The sequence below is a fragment of the Juglans microcarpa x Juglans regia genome, chromosome 3D (assembly GCF_004785595.1).
Source record: "Juglans microcarpa x Juglans regia isolate MS1-56 chromosome 3D, Jm3101_v1.0, whole genome shotgun sequence".
Taxonomy (NCBI): domain Eukaryota; kingdom Viridiplantae; phylum Streptophyta; class Magnoliopsida; order Fagales; family Juglandaceae; genus Juglans; species Juglans microcarpa x Juglans regia.
This window is the reverse complement of record NC_054598.1, coordinates 12,315,596-12,341,360: the sequence shown is the minus strand read 5'-3', so window position 1 is coordinate 12,341,360 and position 25,765 is coordinate 12,315,596. Positions and strand designations below refer to the sequence as shown.

The window sequence follows — 25,765 nt, the reverse complement described above, 5'->3', positions numbered from 1 at the left end:
ACCTTTCATGGTTTAGAGAATGGAAATCCTTATTTGCACATTAGGGAGTTTGAAGATGTAGTTGTGACTTTCCATATTCATAATACTACAGATGATATTGTGTGACTTAAGTTTTTCCTTTATCTTTGAAGGATAGAGCAAAGAGCTAGTTGTACTCACTAAAACCACGATCAATAGGATCATGGAATGAGTGACACAGGTCTTATTTAACAAATACTTTCTCCAACATAAGACTAATGCTTTTAAGAGGCAGATATCTACTTTTGTAGAAAAGGATAGTGAGACTTTGTATCAGGCTTGAGAGAGATTTAAGGAATTGTTGAGTATGTGTCCTCACCATGGATATGAGAACTGGCGCTTAGTTAGTTATTTTTATGAGAGACTTACACCTAGAGAGCGTCAATTCATAAAGATGATATGTAATGATGAGTTTTTGCAAAAAAAATCTAGATGAGACCATAAAATATCTCAATGAGCTTATTGAAAAAGCTCACACTTGGACTGAACCTAGTGCTACTGAGAATAAAAATATATCACGGCCTGCTGGAAATCCAAATAGTGGTGGAATTTACCATGTTAGGGAAAAGGATAACCTAAAGCTAAGGTGGGGATGCTTACTAAGGAGTTAGAGGTGTTAAAAACTAAAGATTTAAAGCCAACACACATGGCTACTCGTGTAGAGTCTTTTGGACCGTATTTTGTGTGTGGTGGGGTAGATCACCTAACTTAAGAATGCACCATATTTGCTAAAATGAGGGGAATGTATTTGAAACATGTAAAACAATGTAATGTCTTAGGTATGTACAAGAAACCTTTTACATCTTTCTCCAATACCTACAATTCCAATACCTACAATCCGACGTGGCATAATCACCCCAATTTTAGCTGAAAATATGAAAATCAGCAGCCTGCACAGCCACCTAGAGCTTACCCTGCACATTATCATGCATCATCTTCTTCTAGAAACCCTTTAGAATATACTTTACATACTTTTATTGAAACACAAGGTAAAACTAATCAAAATTTTGAGTCTTTGATTACGTAGGTTATTGAAGAAAACAAGGAGATAAAGAGCCATGTATCCTAGTTGATAAACTCATTGAGTGTGAATGAACGTGGCAAGTTCTCTTCTCAAGCTCAATCCACACCCCAATGTCAACATATGGCGCAAGAAAATTTGAAGGATGTCAATACCATTGCGATACGAAATGGTAAATCCTTACGCATCCTAACAACTGATAAGTTAGAGGATATTAAAAATGATCAAAGCAATGGTGGTGCTAAGCTACTCAAGGAAACCAAGGTAATAAAGAGCCCAATTGAGATACCATTTCCTCAAGATTTAAAATCGAGTATGCGAACTTTGGATCCTAGCAATGAAATCTTAGGGAACCTCAGACAGGTAAAAATTTTCTTCCCTCTTTTGCATGTTATTAAACAAGTTCCTACTCATGCAAAAGTTCTTAGAGACTTGTGTATTGTTAAGAGGAAGCACCATGTTAAGACATCAACATTTCTGATAAAGCAAGTTAGTGCTCTAATTGAGCAGCGAATTCCTCCTAAATACAAGGATCCTGGTTATCCAACCATTGCATATAATATTGTGAATCATAAAGTTGGGAAAACCTTGCTAGATTTAGGAGCTAGTGTAAATTTGATACCTTATTCTATTTATTTGCAACTTGGTTTGGGTGAAATTAAGCTCACTTCTATTGTGCTTCAATTGGCTGACCTTTCAATTAAGAAACTGAGAGGGATAGTTGATGATGTTTTGATTCAAATTGATAAGTTTTACTACCCTGCTAATTTTTTTAATTTTGGACACTCAGTCGGTTGTTGAGTTTGACTCTAAGATTCCTCTCATATTAGGTATACATTTCCTTACTACGGACAATGCACTTATAAACTATAAGAATGGACTGATGAAACTATCTTTTAAAAACATGACCATAGAGGTCAACATATTCCACATCAGTAGGTAGCCCAAGGAGGATAATGAGTGCTAACAAACGTACTTAATTGATGCATTCACTCAAGATGAGGAATTTGACATCACCATCAAAGATAAGAAATGAGTGGAGAATGTAGTGTCTGATCATCTCTCGAGACTCACATTTGAGGACACCACCAACCCCAACGTAAACTTAACCACACCATGAAAGAAGTTGTGAAAAATGAGGTAATAAAGTTGTTGGAGGCTGGTAAGTTTAGAAATTTTCAATTTAACGAGTTAGAAGAATTGAGGAATGATGTTTATGAGAACTCTAAAATCTATAAGACAAAAATGAAAGAGTTTCATGATAAAAATATTCTTAGGAAGACATTTAAGCCTAATGACCGAGTATACTTATATAATTCTAAACTTCACAAGCACCCAGAAAAACTTCAGTCTAAGTGGATTGGCTCCTTTGTAGTGAAATATATTTTTTAAAACGGGACGGTAGAAATAGAGGACCCTAGGGATAGCAGGGTCGTTAAAGTAAATAGTCAACGCCTAAAAATACTTATTGATAGACAAGTTTTTGAAGTGAGACATTCCACTTGACCCGAAGTGGAAGACATTCGGCGTTGAATTGGAACCTTCACAAGTCGAAGTCGGAGTTGGATTTAGGGGACTCCGACTCCAACTAGATCATTGCTCACCCCTATTGCCATTCATGAACTACATCACATAGATAAGGGTAATATTATACACAATTCTAGATTGTGCAATGCTCGCATACTCCATTTGAAAAAAGTGAGAGCCACCATTAAAAAAAAAAAAAAAGATATAATATTTACAATCATAGAGTGCGCAAATGTCAAATAATTTTTTATTGTGGATCCCAAAAAAGAGTATGCGAGAAATGCATACTTCAGAACTGCAAATATCATTTTTCTATAAGATAAAGTATCCCAAGGCGTGACAGAATTATATGAACTGACTTCTCTTTCATCTTTCAGGCCATATGACACAAAAATACTGATGTATATAGTTTTGGAGTGGTACTCCTAAAAAGCTTTTCTGCATACGGTGCAATCAATAAATATTCAGAAGTGGGCTTAAACCATATCGTAGCAGCAAGCTGGGCTATGCAAAAGTATAATTTGACAAGCGACTTGGTAAGAACTTATCCAAGAGAAAAGGCTAGCTCAAGAATCTTCTCTTCATATACTTTTGAGCAAGAGGTCGACCAACGCTAATACTGTTCCAATAGAGATTTTAGACAACAGGCCTTAGTTCAAAGGGTAAAAAGTGTAGCGATGGGTTTGGACAGGTATTAGATTGAATCTTGCCTGGCCCAAAAGAAGCCAACTGTAATCACAATATCTCCGATCCATCCTCCACATGCTCTGTACTTTCGTTTCTTCAGTGACCAGTAAGCAAGTGGTCACTGAGTATAGAGATTTTATGTAATCCAAAAACAGATCGCAATCTAATCAACGAAACAGACCATTAAGTTGCCACAATTGGTGTGGCTACATAATGCATATTTCAAGGAAGGTGTGCATACTTGAACATTATTAAACAGAATACACAAAACAATCGATTAACACAACCAAAAAGCTACATGAATTCAGTATATACAGGTGGTAACTATCACTTGAGTGTAATTCAAGATCATGCCAAGATCTATGGCCATACTACATCCTTTAAAGCCAACATAATATGGAAAAATAAGAAATTTACACAAAATCTTATTTGTTTAGCGTACTCGAGGAAGTTGCCGGTGGGATGGCAATGGAGACGCACCAGGCGTTAGATTTCGAGGAGAACAATGTTGTCGCATCGGGGATTTTCGGATGGGCGCATCTCTCTGCTGCTCCGAGTGGGAGAGTCTACCTGGAGTTTTGGGGCCTTCAAGCTGTTCCAGTGTAGCTAATACCTCAGCCATTCGAGGCCTCACTTTCGCATCAATGCTTAAGCACTGTAAGGCAAGGGTGGCAGCCGTATAGGCTCCTTTCTGGGGGTACTGGCCTTCTAACTTGGTGTCCATAATGCGGAACAATTTTCGTTTGTCACCTAAATATGGTTTTGCCCAGTCTACCAAATTCTGCTCAACACCAACTTTGGTCTTGTCAACAGCACGTCGGCCTGTCAATAGTTCCAACAACACAACCCCAAAGCTGTAGACATCACTTTTTGCTGTCAGCCGACCTGTTCAATGGAAACCTTCAGCAAAATTGGACAATGATATTTGATATCTAGAATGAGTTCAATCCATTAGAGCATTAGCATTAGCATTAGCAATAGTCTAGTTGAGCAAACAATTCAATTTATCTAATCAGAACTATAATTCTTCCCTTTATCCATATTCTTGTTTTCTTTTTCTCAGTAAGAAACGGTTTTGGTGAAGGGTCAATGAAATCATTGGCCCCAGAGAGCGGGTATCCACCCTTTACAGAGCCAAACACTCTGTGCCTGATTCTTTCTTTTATCCACAGACTATTCTTCTACTTCAACAAAGGGTGTGCAAATACAAATAGTGACAAAAAACTAAATGGTTTCCACCTTCATTTTTTGTGCTAATTACTCATGAGGATTAGAATTGGATATTCTATTTCTAGAATGCTATTTCAAGCAATTAGATTTTTGTTTCTTTTCCCTTCCAAATAAAAAACATTAAATCATAAAACCAATTTCTACCATCTTTACAATGATCATACTTAAATAGTATCAATATGGGTATTTTACGGACCTGTAGCAACATATTCAGGTGCAGCATAGCCATGAGTACCCATGACTTGAGTAGATACATGAGTCCTATCACCAGTTGGGCCAGCCTTAGCCAAACCAAAATCAGAAACCTTGGCATTGAATTCCTGCATCCCCAATGCACAGGCTTTTGGGTAAGTGATTAAAATTAATTGGGTTTGGGTCCTATCACCAGTAGGAGCCAGTGTGAAATTAATTTAAATTATACTAAAAGAAGTTGACATGAACTAGTTCCAAAGAAATAAAATAGAAGAATCATTATTTATTATACCGCATCTAATAGGATATTCGAAGCCTTGAAATCACGATAGATGACTTGTGACTTGGCCTCATGAAGAAAACAGAGCCCTTTAGCAGCACCTATTGCCACCTTCATCCTTATTGCCCAAGAAAGTGGTTGTGGCCCTCCTGTGAAAAATAACAAGCATCAGGTCAAAATGTTAAATTTCTGAGCCTAACAGGGAGTTGTAATAGATAGAGAAGGAACATAATTAAAACAGATAACAATTTGAATTCATAATTGCATACTGAACAAAATATAATAACAGTTAATGTTTGGCTAAAAAAAACTATATCAACAGTTTTTGTGCTTTTAAGTTTGCCAGAAACTCTCCAAGAATCTTTTCGTCATTGAGTAATAAAATTCAAAAGCACAAAAGGGGCACCCAGGTACACAGGAGGAATTCTCAAACAATCTTTGTGCATAGCTAATTAATGACTGCAGATACAGCCATTCAATCGCAGACCTTCTTAAAGATAGACTCATTCAACTTATGAGTCATGCCCCAATGGTTCCTCCCTCCTAGGAGGCTTCGAAACTTTGCTTCAACGCCCTCAATCATTCATTCATATTGAGTAGAAAATATGGGTGCTGATAGTATGGAAAATGTGGGAGCAGAGCATGATGTCTTAACACGATTTTTCAACTCATTCTAGGGTTAATTAAGGTTTCTAGTTTTGCCCTTTTTTAATTTTAACAGGCAACATCTTCCAAAGTTTGTTTTATCTCAAACAACAAAAAGATCAAAATCACAGCAAAAGATAGACATCTGGGAAATAGGAAACAGCTACAGTTGACTATGTTAGTCAGCGGACATTGACAATGGCCAACCTCTGTATATATGCCAAAGAAAAAAGTGATAACAAATTTGAGTCTTTGCATCTCTGCTACTTAGTTAAGAGGAACATTTTAATTAGGCCCCCGCACAATTAAATAGAGTTTAACGTTATAAAAGACCTCACAGTGCCAGAAGTTATGCACATGATAGGTAAAACACAGTGCAGGCTTGCTTTCCCATAAAGTTGCTGGAATGGATAAAACTTACTTCTAAACAGATGATTCTCTAAGCTCCCTTTAGGCATGAACTCATAGACCAAAAGCCGATTCTCGCCCTCCAGGCAGTACCCAATTAGCTTAACCAAATTTGGATGATGAAGTAGGCCAAGATAATTAACTTCAGTCTGAAATTGATACGATCAGCAGTCAAGCCAAACATAATAAGATTGCAAAGAAATATCCAACCAAAAATTTTTCTAAGTAAGAAGAGACTTACCAACCACTCCTTGTGGCCTTGGAAACCCTCACATTTAAGCTTTTTGACAGCAACAACCATTCCAGATCCAGGCTTTGCGGCTGAAAGCGTGTGTTCATCAATCCATCCTTTAAAAACATAACCAAATCCACCCTCACCAAGAAGACTATCGGGGCGGAAATTTCTGGTGGCATTCTTTAGCTCATTGAACGAGAAGGGTTTCACATTTGAAGAGGATAATATTTCTCCTTCAGACCTAGGAGTAGGGAGACTTGAAGCATTGCTGTTTTCACTGAAAGATGGAATGGTCAGGCTGGAAGGAGCTGATGAACGACTGTTTTTGCTGTAATTTTTTGAGACTCCCGATCCTGGTAGGAGAAGAAAGAGTTTGTTATAGCATAAAAATTATAAACAAGCAGTTTCTACCACAATTCCGGTCCTGAAAGCTGAAAATAATGCCTGTTTTGGACTATTCCGTAATCAAGAGATTATAGTGCAAACTTTGCTGGGCTCAGAACACTTTTTTGTAAAATCCATCTTAATTCAAAATACATCACGCTCTGTCTCATAATCCTTTTGTTCATTTCCAGGACAGGAAGTATACGTACAACACAACTGTCTCAAGACATCAAGAGATGAAATGCTGAAACAGCCGAAGAATATAATAAGAAAGAAGATAGATATTATAACACCCAGATAAACTACGACTCGCTAAATTTCCAAGATTTAGACAGATCATAACCATTTTCTAAACGTTGATTACCAAGTTACCACCAAAAATTAAAAATAAGACAGACAATATTCATAGAGCGCCCACCAGAATTTCTTTCCAATTAGCAAGCAAATAGAGGTAAAAAAAAACACACCCAAATTTCATAATCGTAAATCCACACAGATAATCACAGTCAATTTTCCTCCAAAATCTTAAACCCAGCTCACCAAAAATCTTGCACGTTAGAAAACAGATATTTGATTAAATTCTCTAATTTTTTTTTTTATTATTTAAAAAATGGAACGGCGATAGGATTAACTGCAAAGGGAACTATATGTTACCAGAAATGGCTGTATCCACTTTAGCTGAAGAATCTAAGCAGTTGCCCATTGTATGCTATCCAAAGAGAAACAGACTCTCTTACAAGACGTTATACGCTCTCTTCGCAACTAAAAATCAGCGAGCCATCATGGATTCTGAATCCTCGGAAGAAAACAGAAGGCAAAAATAAAATAAAGAAAAAAGCAGAAAGCAAATAACTTAGGGTGTTCACGTGTACTTAGTTTGGCCTACTACTAACTTCACGGAATTGACTGAGAAAAAAAAAAATGAGCTGTAATTCGATAGGGGTTTTTCTAGGCAGAGGAAGAAGGAAGGAAACACGGCAGAAAACGCAGAGCAGGGAGCAAGTCTATTTGGCTTTGTATATAGTGTTGGACGCGTGGAGACTGGTTCAATTCTCAGCAATGACGTGTTCACCACAATGGCGACGTGAATTCCCTTGAATACCCACTCTTGAAATGTCAAATATTTATAGGAAAATGATAATAAACCCCTGAAAAAACCCATAAATTCTCGAAATGTGACACCTTTTATTTAAATAATTGAAAATCACAACAGTAGAAGTACTTTAAATATAGAAAACATTTTAAAAGATGTTAATGTTTTATCTAAATTTAATAAAACTATTAATCGACTAATTTCATCTACCTCTCTGCTTTGCTAACCATTCACATGACGAGGTCTGGCTCTGAATCATTCCTTCTCTAGTAGGTGGATGGGACCGCCCGTCGTGCAGTGATGCCTAAGAAATAAATACTCATAGGATATTTTTATTACAAAATTATATTATCAACTCAAGAAGTATATACCGAATTGCTTATTTTTTAGAGGATAAATTTTATAATTTGAATTTTATAAATTAAATTTTGATTATTTAAATGATATAAATAATGAGTTCTATTATTCTCTTTCTTTGATAGATTATGGAGTAAAATTATTGATGGGTTTTATCAGTTCACACGTGCGAGAAAAAGGGACGTGTAATTATTTTTCACTTCACTTGACTTGGCTTTAACGTAACGCCACACTAGAAATCTTCTCTCCTTTCTTGTCAACTACTCTTTTAATTATTTTTCATTTTAAATATTATTACCCTGATCAGTATAATCACAATGGCCAATCGACTCATTAAAGCAGTGAGTTTCGATTCAAGCAATTGACATACATATAAAAGTCATTTAAATTACATAATAATAATAATTTTAAGTGATATTTTATCCGAGTTATTGACAATAATACATTCAAAAAAGAAGACCGTAACATCACTGGAACTCTGGAAGAAGAGTCAAATATATAATGAGTAGTTCTGATTCAATTTATATGATCATGATCTTATCCCCGAAGGGATCAAGCACATACATACAGTAATCTAACAATATTTTTATGACCTACGATGGTAAGCCATCCAGCTTGCGTGTGGCCAATGCTCAAGTAATTTAATGATGACCCGACGGCTAAAAGCCAAACGGTTTAGGCATGATTCCAATCTCATTACAAGTTATAACCAAATTCCTTGAACTTTCAAAGCCTTATGCCGCGGTTTTTCATTGTATATGGCACGTTGGCTCTAGGAGGACTTGTGCTTAGAAATTAGATGGATAGCAATATGTATAGCAATTCACTTACCTATCTTCCCGGTCGTAATATATAAACATAATTACAATAATTATCATCCCAACAAATCGTATACTTGGTTTGAATCTACTTTTTATTTATATAGGATAGCTAATGGGTTATTGGGATTGGACAGCAACTATGGGACATCATGCTTGGCAAAAGCATAAAGAAAAATATTCTAGCGATAAAGGGATTATACGAAAGTAAATATACAAAATGATGTAGTTTGATGTGATATATTAAATTATAAAGTTACTTTTATTATAAAATAGATCTCACAAATCACAAAAAATTACGTCAATTTGTAAATTTATTTTTATGTAATATATTTATATCTCTAGCACTTATAAAGAATAAAAAGGTTAAAATAAAAATAAAAAAAAAAGAATTTTTTTTTTAATAAAGAAAAAAAGTGTTGAATTAGCACAAAGCTCATGTCTTCTCATCAGTACTACAACAATAAAAGAAAGATTTTACAAACGCATTTGATTAATTAATTATAATTAGTACGATGAAGTTTTATTATATCATAAAATATTATGTTATTAAAAATTAATAGTTGCGTAAATAATTTTTAATGGTTTGGCATTTTACATTAAGATAAATTAAAGAGTATATAATTCAAGAATAATTATAATCCAACCATAGTCGGAGAATATGGAATATAATAAAATATCGAAAGCGTAGAATATTTAACTTATTTGACTTTGACCGAAACCCTTAAGATCATGTGCAATCTCTATACATTTGCGGGGAGGGCCTACCATGGGAAGATAAGTCGCAAAGCTCCGATCCAATATGTGAACGGGTCTGTCTTCTTTAGACTCTTCCGTTGATTCTCTTTATAAAATAAATAATAATTGAACAAGTATCGAGTAAGCTGACGTGATGATATGCGTAGAATGCGTACTGCCGCTGGCCAGGGAACCCACTGGGCCACTCACTCCATTGTGTCGTTTAACGAAGAAAGACAATCAGCACCCAATATATTGAAATATCACTTGAAATCACTGCATCGTACGTCCAAACGCCATATATGCCCTTCAGATCAGAAAACAAGTGGAAGGCGTTAAAACACAATGACGACAAACAAAATAAAAATGGAGTCAATTACATCCACCTCATATTTATGTAGTACGATAATATATATACCATAATATATATATGTATATATATAACTATAGAGAATTTTATTTTAAATAATAATTAAATAAAGTACGATAATTGTACAAAAAAATAATATAATATATGATAAACTCTAGTCTGCGGGTTAGATCAGATAAAGATCAGCTAAAACAGTTGAAAATTTTTATTGGCCTAACCCTTCGCTAGCTCTATGCAGGCTCAAACCTCGTTGAAAATTCATCAAAAAATCATAACGAATTTTTGTTAGACTAACTGATGATCAAACTGGACCGTCACAAACACGATCAGGGTCTACACATATATAGAGACCCAACAAAAGAAAAATAATAAACCGATTATGATCCAAGCTTAAGTTTTAGTGTTGCATGCTGCGTCCCACCAAAATAAACCGATTACGTCTAATTTATAGTTGTCGATGATATATTTTAAATAAGTTAGAAAATTAATTACCTGATCGGAAAATAATTTAAAATGTAATACAATTAAATTAATAAAACATAAAACTAATCAGGTTATATATATAGATGGAATAGCTGTTACTGTAGGGTTTGGGTCATGCTGCGTGCATGGTGACGCAATTGGTAGGGAATATGAATACAAATATGTAAAAGCGATGGTCACGTGGGTGTGATGGTCGTGGTTCCCACTGATATTGGATGTTTCACATGCATGCATAGAGCTGGACACGTACACATGATACGGATCAGTATACGCCCCAAGAGGAGGAGGAGGCAGCTAGCAGATCGAGAGGTGGGAGAATATGATCCGTGCGTATACTCAATACGTGGCTAATTAATTTAAGAAACAGAGATATATAGATAGACATCCTGGAACTGGAAGCCTGCAAGATAGCGGTCTTTAGCGTTGACGAAGACAAAGAAGACAGCACTTGACTTGATTAGACTAGCCAGCTAGCTATTAACTAGGGCCGTCATTAACGGCTTGCAAACCTTAATTACCCAAAATGATCTCGACGGCCCATCACTCATCAGACCCAATATTAACACATCACATGATGCTAATTATAAGTCATGAGGTGATGGATAATATAGGTCGTGAAAATGAGATTATAGAGATTAACCTCTCAAGTTGTAAGTTGTGGGGGACCATAATAAATTAATATAAGCAAACAAATAGCCTCGAGATGCCCTCCCCTTCACGGGCGGGGGTTGGGCTTCTTCTTTCTTCTAGATGTGCTCACTTATTGATCTTTATATTTGTATTTTAGAGTAAAAAGTTTTTTTTTTTAATTAAAGTGAAATCATTGATTTATCTTAAAAATTCTGATAAAATAAAGAGCCAGAATTTAGATTCAGAAGCTTTGTTATAATATCACGAGAAATAATCATTTATTCTAAAAGTTTAAACTGGTAAAAAAATATAAATTTAATCACTTATATATATTTATCTTAAGAATTGTATTGAATGTTTTAGTTAGATTTGGATAATAAGTTGATATAAAATGAGTTGAGATGAAAGTTAAAAGTTAAATAGAATATTATTTTTAATATTATTATTGTTTTGAGATTTACAAAAGTTGAATTATTTATTATATTTTATATAAAAAAATTTATAAAAATTATAATGAGATGAAATAAAATGAGTTGAGAGTATTTTTCAATCCAAACTAAACTTTAAAATAAAATCTCGAATAATTTTGAGAAATATAAATCCTCATCAAGAAATTTTAGAATTACTACATTGTTGACTAGGGGTCCACTTGGTTTGGATTGGATTGACTTTGGGAAGACTACCAAGTTGGAGAGCATAATCCATGTTCTTCATTCTCATGCACAACAATGCTACTCCTTATTCCTTTGAGAAATCAGCTTTCCGAAATGATTAATGGATTATTAAAATCTCTTAAGAGCATTCTTAATGGATTAACTAAAAGTTAAATCTATTGAAGATTTACCTACTAAAGCATAAAATGTGTTCACAATAGAATAGCTAAATTCTAAACAATTAGAATTTAGTTACAATCACTTTCAAAATAATTTTTAAATTTGAAAGGAACTGTTCATACATCAAATATATTTTATATCAATTATTTATCTCAACCTTTCTTTCTATCAACGTCTTTCTCACTTCCCTCTCAAAAAACCAGATGTCCTTCCCACCAACTTGAGAAAGAAGCTATAGGATTTGGATAGAGAGACATCTACCAAAATATATGGACCATTGTAGCTCCAATTAAATGCACATAATACTTTGAATTTGTTTTAATCACTACAAGCTATTAACAAGCTGCTATCATACAAGATATGAACAAATAATTCATTCTCACATGAACTAGTACAGTGAGGTAAATATCATCAAGTAACATACAAGATATGAACAAGCTGCTATCATCACACAAAATGTTGTCATCAGCAATTCCAGTTACACAACAAGTCAGCAATTCCAGTTACACAGCAAGTCCAGGGGCACATATACAATTTCAGTCTATGGCAAATACAAAAAGGCTACATATCAACTTCAAAATAAAAAAATTTAGATCTCATAATGGCTGCCCAACCACATGGCTGCCCCGCCACTAAAAGCTGAAAATCTAAAATCATAGCCAACAGTTACACACCTCCATCAGGTGTGGATGGAGATTTCTCGGATGTACCTTCGGAATAATTTAAAGATTCCTCATAAATTTTCCTCTGAATATTTAGAAAGTAAGCTTGCTGCATGGCATTCATGGCAGAAAGATCTTTGCTCATAATCTCCGCTTCGAACTTTCTCTTATCAAGTTCTAGTTGTGCACCTCTATTGTATCTGCCTTCGTCACCCCATGATCTCCTCTATGCCATGAACAACCGTCTATCCTTGGTCATTTTTTCTAACGCCATGTTGAACTCAGCATCACATGATTCCTGGGCCTTCCGATTCCTCAAGTTATCTTTCTCAACTTTTTTGCACGGAGGCCTCTCAACGTTCTCCTCCACAACGTCGTCGGCAACTTCACTTGACTGCTCATTAGCTGGACGTGTATCATGTGGCCTTCTCCTCGTATTCAATGAAATCATGTGTTGCTGTCATTTGGGTTAGTGTCTCAAAAGACACCAACAATACTCGAGTGTGAAGTTCCCCTTCTCTATCTTTTTGTACATTATTTTTGCCTTTTCAATCTGAAAAAGTGAAGGAATATTGTCAGAAAATAAATCTTAGATAAATAAATACATTATTAAAGGAAAATGGTACATACCTTGTCTTGCTCGGTCGCACCACTTGGGTGCAATGACTCTATTTGTGCTAGAAATGCGCAAAACTTGTTTGTGCATTTTTGGATCATGGACCAACAATTGATCAATGATCCTACCGAACGGTTCACAGTATTTGATTTTTTATACTCGTGATAAAACTCAGAAATTATGTTCTACATTTGAGTGGATTTTTGATCGGTACCCCGTGTGACATCAATGCTAATGTTGAGCTAACCGGAGACAAGTAAATTATCCTCCACAACAGTGAAAGATGCACCTCTTTGAACTTTTTTTGCCGGAGGCCTCTTTTCATCGTGAAGGGGAGTTGTTTGGATCATAACATTAGAATATTGCTTATATGTTAGAGTACAACCTTCTCCTCCACTTTGTAAGAGAGTGGTGAAGAAGGGGTCCTCCTCAGATGGAGTGTCCATCCTTTAAGAATTAGACAATAGATACAAGGCAGCACAATAAGCACAAGAAAATAGATACAAGGCAGTACAATAAAATAGATACCAGGCAGCACAGAAAAATAGATACAAGGCAACACATTTTAAAAAAATATCAAACCATGCTGCATGTTGGTTTCCCAAAGTTCATTTTGATTAAACTGTTAAGTGCTAATAGTTACACAGCAAGTTCATTTACACATCATTACAATTAGCAGTACCTAAAAAAAAATCCAGCATTGAATAGAGCAGTATACACTATCAAAATTCCAGCAAAAATAGAGTTTATCAATTCCAGCATTGAATAGAGCAGTATACATTATAAAAAAAATGTCCAAAGCAATTTCTTGACAATGGGATAATACTTTGAATATGTTTCAACCACAACAGTCCATAAAAAGTCAAAATTAAGATCTCTGATTATCAGACTCAGCACTAATATCAGGATCCAAACATTAGAGACATATATAAGGAATGGATGAGGATAAATCTTGAAAACTAGGTTCTCACAATTCTTGCCATTTTCAATCACAATCATGGTTTTAGGCAACTGCACTCTAATGTAAAGGAAAACTAAAATTAAACACTCCACGCAACTACAGGAACACACTTGTCTGCATGTATAAGCCTTCCAAAGCCAAAACTTCAGAAATTTACCTTGGGGAGAATATTGTACTGATTTCAACACCTAGAATTATCTTGATTCCAAATTTTCGAGCAGCTTCTAGAGACTCAGGGGTGCCCGAGATTGTGTTATGATCTGTCAGAGCAAGAACATTTACCTGTTATAAGCAAATTTATTAATTAAATTTCAAACATCTTATGATTATTCAAGGCAAATATAATAACAGAATAGAAAATAAAAACTAAAAAGTAATCAAATAAAAAATCGATCGATCATAAATGCATTGTACGATTTGGTGCTACTTGATTATCAGGATCCCTGTTTTCTTTTCCAATGATATATGCATCTCTATTTCCTCAAATGCATTGTACGATTTAAAAAAAAATTGTAAAAATTGTGTAGAAGTTCTTAATCTAAGAAATCTCTGTTTATTAGATGTGATTATACTAGTGAGTGAGGCATTATTCTTTAATAGGAGCACTAGGAACCAAGTGAAAAGTCATTTGGTTCTTAGTGACTATATGCAAGTGGCCTTAATCAGTATGGACTATAGAACCAAATGTGAATCAAAAGAACATTCAGTAGCTTAAAAGAGTGAAAGCATCTAGCATCAACTCATACTAAAAGAAAACATCGAATCAAAACAAGTACGTTGCATTTTAGCCAATTAATATGAACGTCAGGTGCAACATAATGTCAAGGCACCTCAAGACATACGAAAAATATTAAACAAACTACTCCAAGCACAGTTAAGTCATGACCATATCCAGTTTATAGAGAAAATTCATCCCACATTAACCCTAGATCAAGCAGACAACCTCCACGAGTTACCTACGGGAGTACTAATTATAGATGAACAGAATAATATAAATCAAGTACTGTATAGTCGAAATGAATCTAACTAGCTAGTACAAGTTTGGCGTTGGCCGACTGGCAAACACAAAACATGTGCTGTATTTTTCCAAAGATATCATAACTTTTCCAAACTAGATATAGTACAACCTTGTCAAAAGAACCCTACTGACTAAGACTAACTTCAGTAACTAGTATTGCATACCGAAATAATTAGGGCAAATTTAATTTGTTGGAAGGCCATGGACTAATACCCACAACATAGAGCACCTAGTACACAAAAGGTAGAGATATAAACATATTTAACAAAGGACATGCCAAAAATTCATGGTGACCGCATATTCTACAAGTTGCATTGCACAATTTTTGGAAAGCAATGAGGGTGAAGGGGGAGAGATAGATAAAGTCATCTACAGGTACCTATGGTGCATGAAAGAGCTCTGTAAACAGGGAAATCCAGTGGACGAGGCTGTTAGGGCAATGAATCTGTGGTTAAGCTTTACCTGTGACCAAAATCCAACTCGTGATCAACTTTTGTGGATGAACCAAGCCGTGTATACGACGCCAGTCACCAAGCGTTGGGATTTGGATAGGAAGAGGGCTTTGGAATCAGGAAGGGAGAGTTGAGGGGGAGGAGGCGAGTTGACACAAAAATTTGCCAGCAGGAAAAGGGTAAAGCTTGTAGTGGAAATGAGAAGCTGACAAGCAAAGGGCTTTGACATTTTGCTATGGAAATGCGAGAAGATGGAGACCAACGTTTGATCTCAACGGAGGAGGAGAGTTATTGCCTTTCCCCGAAGGAAAATCCAGTGAAGGTGAAAAGGGGGCGGATTTGTGGATGATTTACTGCCGTGTTGCAACCAACCACGAATCTGTGGTCAAAATTTGTGGAAATCCAGTGGATTTGCGGCTAGGTTAGTCGAAAATGGAAGGAGAAGTTGAGATTCTACCTGACGGAGATCGAGGGGAAAAAGCAAAGAGATTTTTTTATGCCTTTTGCCGCCCCTATTTTGGTGTTAGGCACGCTGTTAGGGGAAGAAACCAGAATAGAGAGGGAAAAAAGAACTGCTCTGCGTGCGAAAGAGTATTTTCGTAATAAAATATCCCGATAGATGTTGAATAGTAGTTCACCAAGTTTGAAGATAAATGGGACTTCACTGTAGCTAAAAGCTTCAGATTTAAGTAAAAGGTGAATCTGATGCCATGTGTTTTGAGCGAAATTCATCAAATTTTAGACATTGGACTCATTTGATGAGTCCAATGCCAGTGCTTTTAATACTTAATATCAACTTCAATAACATAACTATGAAACTCAGAAAACTTCATAAAATATTAATCCATTTAATCAACCCAAATATCTATGTTCTTTCGTGGGAACAACAAATAAATTCTCAATAACATAAATTAAAAACTCTCCAAAAACTCGAAAATGTCCTTAACTCATCAAATCAAAATAACCGAAAATAAATCAATTTACTAATTACGACTCTCAAATTGGAACTTGTACCCTCAGACACTTATTCCACTACGATCATCATACATTATTAAAACTTCCTACTCTTGTTCTTCAGCTGAACCAACCAAATTATCTAAAAAATATTTGGAGATAAGGGGTGAGTTATCAACAACTCAATAAGTAAATAACATGTACTAGTGTGTAAATATGAGCATTTACAAAGTTTAGAATGCAGAATAAAATATTTTCTTTTAGAATACAAAATCAGAGTATTTGTTTTCAAAATGCAGCGTTAGAACATGTTATTAAAACTATCAGAGCGAAAGTTTGAAAATATTCATAATCAAAATCCCTTTGGCATAGCATAAACTCAAATATCACATCTTATCTTATCATATCATAACAGATACCATGTTTAACTCTCGTGGTAGGGTTGTGCAAATCCCAGTAGCTAACCGAGCAGAAATAAAACGTGATTTTTTTCCTTATTCACTCTCGGAGCCCCGAGTGTGCACATAGGAAAGACCACGCAGAAAACCACGTTGTTTCCAAATGGGTGCACCAGAAACAGAAAATTTGGTACCAATCCAAACAAAGGCCACAGTTTTACACCCGTGGTAAGGTCAGAACGAAACAGAAATAGAAACAGAATGTTATACCAGAGGTTTTCAGAATACATCATATCATATCAGAGTACGAAACATCTTCAGAACAGAACAGAATCAGATCATAAAATATAATTGTATGCACAAAATTTCATATATGCTCTCTTTTGCAAGGTTCAGAAACAAAATGTCAAAAATAACCTCATGTCTACACCAATCATGACAGAAAATATTTTATTTTTAAACAGAATCTCATAAGTAATACAGAACAAATAACTAAGGTAATTCAATTTCTTTTTCATAACCAAACATGTATATTTTTCAAAAATCAACCTCAGCTCATTTTATTTTATGCAAAGTCTAGCATAGGAATCCCGCTTACTTGGACTTTTTAGTTTTTTTCAAAATTTTCCTCAAAAATGTCGAATAATAATTAATCGTCACATAAAACCAATTTCTTTGAATAACGCAGTAGCTACGTACACGATTGAGGTTCACCATGAAGAGTGGAGCTGCGACAGAGTTGGGTGCGGTGGGCAACGGTGGTTACTACAGTGGTGCACTGGATGGAGTGCAGCGCCCGGCGAAGCTCTCTGTGCGGTGGCGATGTCGTGGGGGAGGTTGGTGGCGTAGGGTGGTAGGTTGGTTGCACACAATGGGAGAAACTACTTCCTCTGTTTTGTGGGTCAAAAACAAAGTATTTCGTGGGTGTTTTTTCGTGGTGGTGAGGACGGGCTAGAGGGTGGTGCGATATTTGCAAGGAGGAGTTGCTGGCTACGACTTCGAGTGGCAGGGCAGTGGCGTGAGGTTTCTTCGCTCAGGGGTGATTTGTGATGGCTTCCATGGTGGGAGGATGCGGCTTGGAGATGAGCGGCAGCTTGGTGGTCACAGTTAGGCAGCTTATGGCTGGCGGTTGGATGTGAACGTGCTGACAGCAGTGAACGAGAGGGAGTTATGCGTGGATTGCTATGGCAAAGAATGGTTCGATGGTGATGGTGAGTGGACCGACGGCTTGTGGAGGTGCAGATGCAATTTTGGGGCTGTTTCTACGGTGGAAAGAGACGTGAAATAGGAAGACAATAGCAGTTACGTGAAGGAGGTGATTCACTGAAAACAATAGGCCACAACTACTTCTTTTTCAGGAGAGAAATACATGTATATAAAGAAAACCTTAGATGAGAACCAAAAAGGATGGGGGATGTGCATGAGAGACGTGCATGCCGTGGAGAAAATTGACTCAAGTGTAACCCTAGTTGAGGCAAGGTGGCATGCATGCAGAGGGAAAAAAAAACGAACATGAAATCGGGTAGTACGTGAAAAAAAATAAGGTAACACGGGCTTAGGCTTTTTTCGTGAATTATAGGCCCCAACTCAAACTCAAAAAAAAAAAAAATCCAACTTATTTAAAAAATTATCTCCGCCCATAAAATAATATTCGAAAAATTTTCATTGGCCTTTTCATATACTTAACCTGAAAACATATAAAAAATAAAAATAAAATAAAAAAAAATAAAAGAAGAAGAAGCTTGGCGCTAGGCTCAGTTGTTACATCGCCGTCCCTTGCATTCCTCTTCTCCAAACCCTAATCTTGATTGTGGATGGGTTTAGCTGTTGAGGGGTTGCATTTTCTGTCTCTGTTTATGATTGAGGGATTGCATGTAAGCAAGAGACAAAGTAGATGAGCATTAGTTTGATGGGTTTTTGTCTTTGTTTATGATTGAGAATGCAGTTGGTCCCAAAGCTCGATTAGAATCTGATGACCTTTTCAACTGAACCAATTGGGGGTGGAAAACATAATGTACTCACTGCTCATTTGAATGCCTTGAAAAAAAGGTCAGATTTCATTTGTTCAAAACATGATCCATATGTCATTTGAACGCTTTGTATATGTATGTGTGTGTGTGTGTGTGTGTATATATATATATATATATATATTATGGGAACAAAATGATCACATGAATGGGAGAATTCAAATGCATCAGACAATACCATATGTATATGTATATGTGTGTATATTTATCGATGTTGATATTGGATCATATATATATAAGGTGTTTTATGTTTGGAAGAGTTATGTGTCATATACCTATATTCTTATTCCATTTCATCCCATTAAGCTAATGAGACATGTTGATTGAGTTTTAGCTATTTTTTGTGGAAAAATAGTTGATTCAAGGATTATAGCAATAACAAATTAACACCTTAAATCCATCTTTTAATTAATTTGTTGACCAAGATACTATTGGAAATTCCTAATTTGTTGACCAACTATTGTGGATGTTGTTGTGGAAACATATTGTGGATGAAGCTGTCCATTATAATGTCTACTTTCTTGTGGCTGATTTGTCCATTTCTTTTGTCCATTGACCATCTGATTTAAGATGATAAAGCTGTCCATTGGATGGGTTCATGTAGGATGTATTTAATATTTGAGTAGAATGATATTTGGTAGGGGCGGCACGGGTTCACGTGCTGGCTGGGGGAGGCCTTGCATGGTACTTGTTTAATTACTTGTTAGTCCACTTGTTTAATTATGCTAAGTCATCTTGTTAATTATGCTGCAACATACTTCTTGATGTTTCTTCTTTAGTTTACTTATTTGAATCTTCATTTGATAAAGTGTTTACACTGGTGGATGGATACTCTGTTCTAGTTAAATGCTCACATTGGCTGCAGCTTGCTCAAAAGTTAGTGTTGGGGACTTTCTCCTCCAGTGTAATAATGGGGCATATTGCCCACTGAAGTTTTGCAGCAGATATCAGATATCAGCTGCCATGGCTTTCTTGTCATGGCTTCTGTCTCTGGCTTCAGCTCTGTTCAATCTTGATCAATAGCATCTTGATTCTTCCAACTCTGAATCTTGTACATAAATGGAGTCCGAGTTTTAATGGATGAAAGTTTTTAGTTGTACAATTACAAATTGTAAAATGTTGTCGAGCATTTCTGGTACATAAAGATTGTAGAGAGTGCTTAACAAGAAAAAAATCCTCTTGCTGGGTGGGGCCTCGCATGGTACTTATTAATTACTTTTTAGTCCACTCGTTTAATTATGCTAGGTACTCTAATTAAGTAATTTAAGACATTTATATAGAATTTTAGATGGGTTTAATAACTTTAATTAGACATTTGTGATTATTAGCATTAAATGACAATTGAAAAATATAATTTTTAAGCCATTTAATTAGAATATGATTATTAATTAATATATAATAGGTAGAATAATAAAATATGATAAAATAAAATAAATTAATAATTAAAAAAATATTTTTTTAATTATTAATCACTCATTACTATATAATAAATAAATAAATAAATCAATGTGGAGATTTGATATGAATAGTCAAAACTAAATTCATCTTATATTATTTTATTGTTATATAATAAAAAATAGCTATTACAATATAGAGACTTATATGAATGGAATATTTAAAAGCTATATTCATCTTATATTCATCAAAAATATACTTTAATTTTAACTAATCCACTGAGGATACTCTCATGTGATTCTAAAGTAGAGCAGGACTTGGAAATGCTCATAGAAGTGGGCTGCTATTTCTCGGCCCATGTAATGCTGTTCTTGGGCCGGAGCACACCCAAAAAAAAAAATCCTGTCATCAAGTTCGACGAGGCTACTTCTCTCTTTTTCTAAAAAAAAAAAAAAGAAAAGAAAATAGAAATATTTACTGTTAAAACTAAAAAATATTCAGATAATTCATACTGTTTTTAATAATGCATTTAAAACTTAAACAAAAAACGAAAAGAATCACGGATTTATTAATGTTTTATTTGAGAAATCTGCGTTTTAATTTTATTATTGTTTTATGATTATAAAATTTAAAAAGAAATTTTATTTACAATTTTAAATATGGGGACTGTTTATACAGTTCTAATAGAGATAAAAAGAAAAAAAAATTATCATTTTAAAAATAATATTATTATAATTTTAAATTTTTTTTAAACGGAATTTGCAATCTCCGACTTACTCAAATTTAAATGGTTTAATTTACATCATGTACCGATTGAAATTATTTCCAATAAAAATACGTTGAAAACTTCAATCGGTAAATTGGGGCAGACTAGCACCAGAAAGAGTGCTCCGCGTTTGAGCAGCCAATGAGAGACGTCAGGTAGGTTCACTACCCAATAAGAAACCTCCACCTGGATATTCTACGTAGCTTCGCGCTCCCCCCACTGGACCCGTTATATGAATCAACGTCTCCACCGCAACTTCCATTTGCCAGATTGCTCTCAGCTCGTATCGTTTCAGTTTACTTTCAACTCCACTTTGCTTTCTGATCTCTATCCCTGTCCTCTCTTCTTTTCTTTTCTTTTTTTTCACAAGAATAAGAAGATAAACCCTCTGGCCAATCTACGTAAGTGGTCTCCGGCGACACGAATGGAAGCTCACGGCGTCGGACTCCGCCGTGTACTAGTGTTGTCCTTTTGCGTCGCCGGCATTTGGTCTGCCTATATCTATCAAGGCTTTCTTCAGGAAACTCTGTTAGTTTTTCTTTCTCCCTCTCTTTTTTATTAATGGAACTTCTGCTTCGATTGTATATAATTTATCCGATCTCCTATGATAAACCGGGTGAGAGCTAACGACAGTGTGTTCGGGGATATTTTCCGGATCATGCGGGTGCTCTCTTAATTGGAAGGGTGGTAATCGTTATGGTGCTGGCGTTGAATTCGAATTCGATCATTTTTAGGGCCGCTTATTGAGTTTAATTCAACTGATATGCAAAATGTGGCTTCCTTAATGTTTAAATTTATGCTTATGATTAGCAATGGTCGGATTGCATTGGCAGAAACTGGGCAGTTTGCACCAAAAATTATGATTTTCCAATTGTTTGATTTGAACAGAGTTTTGTCAAAGGCTGTTCATTGCTGCTGAACATTGAAAATTTTCTAATTTTGGTTCCCAAAAGGTCTTAATTGGGATAGTAAATTGCCTATTCAACTAGGGTTACTGCTACTCAAGTTGGAACTTATTCACTCTGGTTCCTAACGATTACATATGAACCAAAAGATCGCAATTTTTTCCCTTAATTTTTCTCTCTCTCTATAGGTCTACCAAGAGATTTGGTCCAGATGGGAAGAGGTTCGAACATCTTTCGTTCCTTAACTTGGCGCAGAATGTGGTATGTTTAATCTGGTCCTATATAAGTGAGTTCCTCTTCCCCTTCATCTTTTTACCTTTTCCTTTGCTAAAATGTTACTTGTAGAAGGCTTATATATTCAAGATATAATTTCATTCTTATTCCGTGTGTTAAACAGTGATAAAACTTTGGTCAAGTGGTAGTAATGGGGGTGCTCCTTGGTGGACATACTGGAGCGCTGGCATTACAAATACGATTGGTCCAGCTATGGGTATCGAAGCATTAAAGTATATCAGTTACCCTGCCCAGGCATGTGTCTACTTCTCTTTATTCAGCGGTTTATTCATACTTGGAAGGAAAAATGGGAATGTCACTATGATGTGGTCATCACTTATAGAAAGAAAAACAAAAAAATTATAATATGGTGATTGGTAGTCTGGATGATCCACTTGCATGATGTTACTCCAGTTTTATAATATGATTCTCAGTATTTTTTCCTCAATTTCATTGTCGGATGGTAATTGCATGAAGACAACCTATAAAAAAATGCATGAAGACTATTTCTTCTTCCTTATTACCAATCAGGGAAATTTAATTTGGTGTTGCAGAAAATATTGATGCTTTTTTTTTTTTTTGTTAATTGCAGGTCCTGGCAAAATCCTCAAAAATGATTCCAGGTGAAATGTTTACAAGCTTATACAGTCTGAGCTGAAACAAACCTGCTGTTCGCCAAGCATGATGATATCTAACTTTAAACTGCATGCTTTTACTGACAAACCAATCCTACATTCCCACGACACCTTTTTTAACATGCAAAGGAAAAAGAAAGATTTTCATCATTTTTCTGGTTGGAAGAAAGATTGTTATTAGAGGACTTACAAATTGTATATTTTTGGCCTTCCTTGGATTGAGATGTGTTGTTTGATGGCATCTCTTGTGTGAAAAAGGAATGGAGGATCCTAGAGCTTAACTAGAATTTGCTATATATGTAAAGAGTTTATGAAAATAATGGCTTTATTCTGCCATTGCGGTTTTTAAAATGATGATCGATGAAATGAATGGGGAAGTTTATTGCTGCTTATTTGTTGTGTTGAGAGTGGATTATTTGTACAAGTCGATTAATATATCCATGACAGTGATTTTTTTTTTTTTTTTTTTTTTTCCAGTAACTAATGTTTTATCTTGTTGTATGCCAGTAATGCTGATGGGTACTTTAGTCTATGGTATAAGATACACTTTTCCAGAGTATCTTTGTACTCTCCTTGTTGCTGGAGGTGTGTCTATATTTGCACTACTTAAGGTGATGATTTTGTCTTTGTGAACAATTTTTTTCTTTTTGAACTATTTTCATGCTCAGTTCTTAAGATATCTTTGGGGGTAAATGATTGCTTCTAGCAAATTCATTTCTGATTTTTATGTTTGTCTTATATATAGTTGAATTGATTGCAGACTAGCTCAAAGACTATAAGCAAGCTGGCACATCCAAATGCACCCCTTGGATATGGGCTATGTTTCCTGAACCTTGCATTTGATGGATTTACAAATGCTACTCAGGATTCAATTTCTGCTAGGTACGTTAACAAAATACTACTTAAGGAAAAAAAAAATGAACAAAAGTTTTATTGTTTCCAATTGAGATTTTAGTATCAAGTAAGTTAAAACAACTTGGTCTTTTGGTAATGTTTAAAGCTTTCTATTGGGTTTTCCATTTGACTTGTTCCAGTGTACTAGTCAATAAGCAACAAACAAAAAATGCATCACAGCGAAGTTTGTTTTGTACTTGACTGAAAAAGCAATTTGTCGTTGATTTTTAAGAGCAAATCTCAGTACCTCTGCCATGGAAGAACTTGATCAATTTACTAATAAGCCTTCATTTATTTCTAGAAATTTATCCCGTGGACTACTTTTTCATTTATTGTCTTCCACCCATGAGAAACAAAAACAAAATGGGGCAAAACTATACTCTTCAACATAATAATTTGATTTCAATAAATATTTAAGCAAAATCACCACACCTAGAGAAATTACATACCTGTAGTAGTTCCAGAATTTCAATTCCCAGTTTACCTTTTGGCCAAGAAAACGGCTTTCATCCCTCTTTGTAAAACATTTTTCCTCCCCTCTATACACCTTGAATTCACTTGTTGAACATGAGTCTGAAATTTGGAAAGAAGGCAAGATGGCATTCATTTGAGGATTAATTTAGATGACTCCATATGCTTGTGTGAACTTCAGAAATGCTCATCACGTTCTTAAAATGGCTTGAGAATGGCTGTGTCGGTCTTTGCTCTCCAAAATTCCTGGTAGTGTTGTCCTATTTCCCTTTCTGATGCGGGCTAAATTATTGAACTATAAAACTAGCATGCATTTTTTGAAGCATTAAATGTGTTGCAGTTGAAGGTTCCCACATTGGATCTAGAATCAGGGTTTCTGAAGCCTACACCTCCTCTTCCCCTTTGTTTGTTCCATGGAGCACCTTACAAATTGATTCTTTTAGAATGATGACCTATATCACATTGGCTGTTGCACATACTCACCAACCTATCCCGAAAGGTATAAATTATTCATATTTTTGTTGCTTTCTCTTGTTTAGGTACCCCAAAACAAGTGCCTGGAATATTATGCTAGGGATGAACTTATGGGGTACCATTTACAACATGATCTACATGTTCGGCTGGCCCCAGGCAAGCGGATTTGAGGCAGTCCAGTTTTGCAAGCAGCATCCGGAGGCAGCATGGGACATTTTTCTCTATTGCCTTTGTGGAGCAGTGGGCCAGAATTTCATCTTTCTGACCATAAGTCGATTTGGCTCCCTTGCTAATACCACGATCACCACCACCCGCAAGTTTGTCAGCATCGTGGTTTCTTCACTCCTGAGTGGCAATCCCCTGTCAACAAAGCAATGGGGGTGCGTTTTCATGGTCTTCTCTGGATTGTCATACCAGATCTACCTCAAGTGGAAGAAGTCGCAAAGATTGCAGAAGAAGAGAAAGCCCATGTAACATTTTCTATCTATAACTTGAACCCTTCTTCATTTTTGGCCTTTATATCCCCGAGTGTTCTTTCATTTATAGTAACCATAAGGTTGAGATGGTTTCAAAATATATGATAATTATGAAAAGCTGTTAAATGTAATTGTAGTTTCTTATCAATATGTTAGGAGTTTTGCTACTTGTAAGCTTGGTGTGTTAACACACCACTTATTGTAGGGACTATTATAGTTATAAAAAAAAAATGGTAAAAGGTTTAATACTTTTTTATCATTGTAGGACTCAATGTATTGGTGTGTTGTGTGTATCAAAAACCATGCTTGTAAATAGATCTTTTAAAAAGAAAGAGGAAACACATTTTGACAGGTTTTTCAGTTTTTGTTAAGTTTTTATGACATCTAGGAAATGGGTGCCATTTAAAAATTGAGCATGGGATGGTTTATTAGTTTGGCA

The 25,765-nt window shown here is 35.4% G+C and overlaps 2 protein-coding genes and 1 non-coding gene across 3 annotated transcripts; 1 reads left to right on the top strand and 2 right to left on the bottom strand.

The window, feature by feature from the left end:
* Positions 1-238: 238 nt before the first annotated feature.
* On the bottom strand, positions 239-345 carry LOC121256814. Its single transcript, XR_005939104.1, has one exon. It is a non-coding gene; the product is annotated as a small nucleolar RNA R71 (small nucleolar RNA).
* Positions 346-3,504: 3,159 nt separating this feature from the next.
* On the bottom strand, positions 3,505-7,718 carry LOC121255613 (probable serine/threonine-protein kinase PBL3). The gene is made up of 6 exons (XM_041156009.1): positions 7,282-7,718; positions 6,250-6,596; positions 6,022-6,157; positions 4,968-5,104; positions 4,680-4,803; positions 3,505-4,138 (listed from the first exon to the last, which is right to left on the bottom strand). The coding sequence occupies exons 1-6, from the start codon at positions 7,328-7,330 to the stop codon at positions 3,687-3,689; spliced, it is 1,245 nt and encodes a 414-aa protein (XP_041011943.1). The 5' UTR covers positions 7,331-7,718; the 3' UTR covers positions 3,505-3,686.
* Positions 7,719-21,451: 13,733 nt separating this feature from the next.
* On the top strand, positions 21,452-25,457 carry LOC121256200 (UDP-galactose/UDP-glucose transporter 3). The gene is made up of 7 exons (XM_041156872.1): positions 21,452-21,726; positions 22,292-22,389; positions 22,501-22,631; positions 22,969-22,999; positions 23,519-23,622; positions 23,772-23,893; positions 24,916-25,457. Exons 1-7 carry the CDS (start codon positions 21,623-21,625, stop codon positions 25,322-25,324), a joined length of 999 nt encoding a protein of 332 aa, XP_041012806.1. The 5' UTR covers positions 21,452-21,622; the 3' UTR covers positions 25,325-25,457.
* Positions 25,458-25,765: the final 308 nt, after the last annotated feature.